Below are 1,483 nucleotides of genomic sequence, written 5' to 3' on the forward strand. Positions count from 1 at the left end.
TGAGACTTCAGTGCTTCCCTGCAGCGGTGCAGAGAAAGCTAAGGAGGCCCTAGGGGAGGCAACAGTGCAGGCAGTGGGGCCAGGGCTGTGCTGGGGTGACCACTCAGAGCTGGAGGAACCATCAGCTCTGGGCCCTGAGCAGGGCAGGGCACAGACAATGTTCTCCACAGGTACCTGGACTACATCCACGTGATGACCTACGACTTCCACGGCCCCTGGGACGGCTCCACCGGCGAGAACAGCCCTCTGTTCAGTGGAGGCAGCACCCTCAGCGTGGTGAGTCCTTGTTGGGAGCCTGTGGCACACAACTCTCCTTGATGCCAACACGTCCTGCCCCAGCCCTGACCCGTGATGGCTCTTACAGGAATATGCCATGAACTACTGGAGGAACAACGGTGCCCCAGCTCAGAAGCTCCTGGTTGGTTTCCCAACCTATGGAAAGACCTTCACCCTGCAGAACCCATCCAACACTGCCATCGGAGCCCCAGCCTCCGGCCCTGGTCCCGCTGGCCCTTACACCAGGGAGGCTGGACTGCTGGCTTACTACGAGGTACAGACAGTCCTCAGCCTTCCCTGCCAGGAATCCTCCCCCCACACCACATTCCCAGGGCCCTTCCTTGCAGACCTCTTGCTGACTTCTCCCCCTGTGCCCTTGTGCCCTAGATCTGCACCTTCCTGCACTCTGGAGCCACCCAGGCTTGGGATGCCCCTGAGGATGTGCCCTATGCCTACAAGGGCAACGAGTGGATTGGCTATGACAACATGAAGAGCTTCAGCCTCAAGGTATGGTGGGACTGGGGCTGTGCTGGGAAGCAGCAGCAGCTCCTGCAGGAGTAGATCCTGTGGCTGATGGGGATCTCTCCCTGGTCCTGCACAGGTTGACTGGCTGAAGAAGAACAACTTTGGTGGTGCCATGGTTTGGACCATCGACCTGGATGACTTCACTGGCACTTTCTGCAATGAGGGCAAATACCCCCTGATCTCCACCCTGAAGAGAGGCCTTGGCCTGTGAGCCAGCGGTGAGTGCCGTGAGGAACACGAGGTCTGTGCTGCTTCCACCAGCTCTGAGCAGCTGCTGAGCTGGAGGGGCATGGCAGGACGCTGGGGAGGAAGGTCCAGTGCAGATCTAATCCTTCCCAAAGTCAAACTGCTTCCTGCTCTCTTTTCAGGCTGCAAGACCTGTGGACAGTGCAGTCCTCACATCCCTGGAGCTCCTCAGTGTGCAAGGGGAGTGTGAGCAGGAGCTGCAGTGACAATTCCAGGGACTGTCCACGAAGATCCCAACCCTGCCCCAGCCCTCAGTCCCCTCTGATCTCACTGTCCACATTCGCAATGATTCAATAAAGCTTTCTGCGGAGCAACAATCCTCGTTTCCACTCGTGTCTGGCTGGTTTGGTGCCCTGCGCTGTGTGAGCTGTCTCCTAGGCAGCAGTTAGAGGAGTTAGCAGTAGGTGTCGATGTTGCCTGCTCTTCCCCTCCCTGT

At 58.5% G+C, this 1,483-nt stretch overlaps 1 protein-coding gene across 1 annotated transcript in view; it reads left to right on the top strand.

Moving 5' to 3' along the window:
* The window catches only part of LOC103800547 (acidic mammalian chitinase-like), a gene marked incomplete at its 3' end in the record, with an annotated part of 1,390 nt that extends 371 nt beyond the window's left edge, over positions 1-1,019 (top strand). Inside the window, 4 exon segments of the mRNA XM_009072929.1 lie at positions 77-276; positions 365-550; positions 664-783; positions 878-1,019. Of these exon segments, the coding sequence (XP_009071177.1) occupies positions 77-276; positions 365-550; positions 664-783; positions 878-1,019 (648 nt within the window).
* Positions 1,020-1,483: the final 464 nt, after the last annotated feature.

Source organism: Acanthisitta chloris, unplaced genomic scaffold, assembly GCF_000695815.1.
Source record: "Acanthisitta chloris isolate BGI_N310 unplaced genomic scaffold, ASM69581v1 scaffold20470, whole genome shotgun sequence".
Lineage (NCBI taxonomy): Eukaryota > Metazoa > Chordata > Aves > Passeriformes > Acanthisittidae > Acanthisitta > Acanthisitta chloris.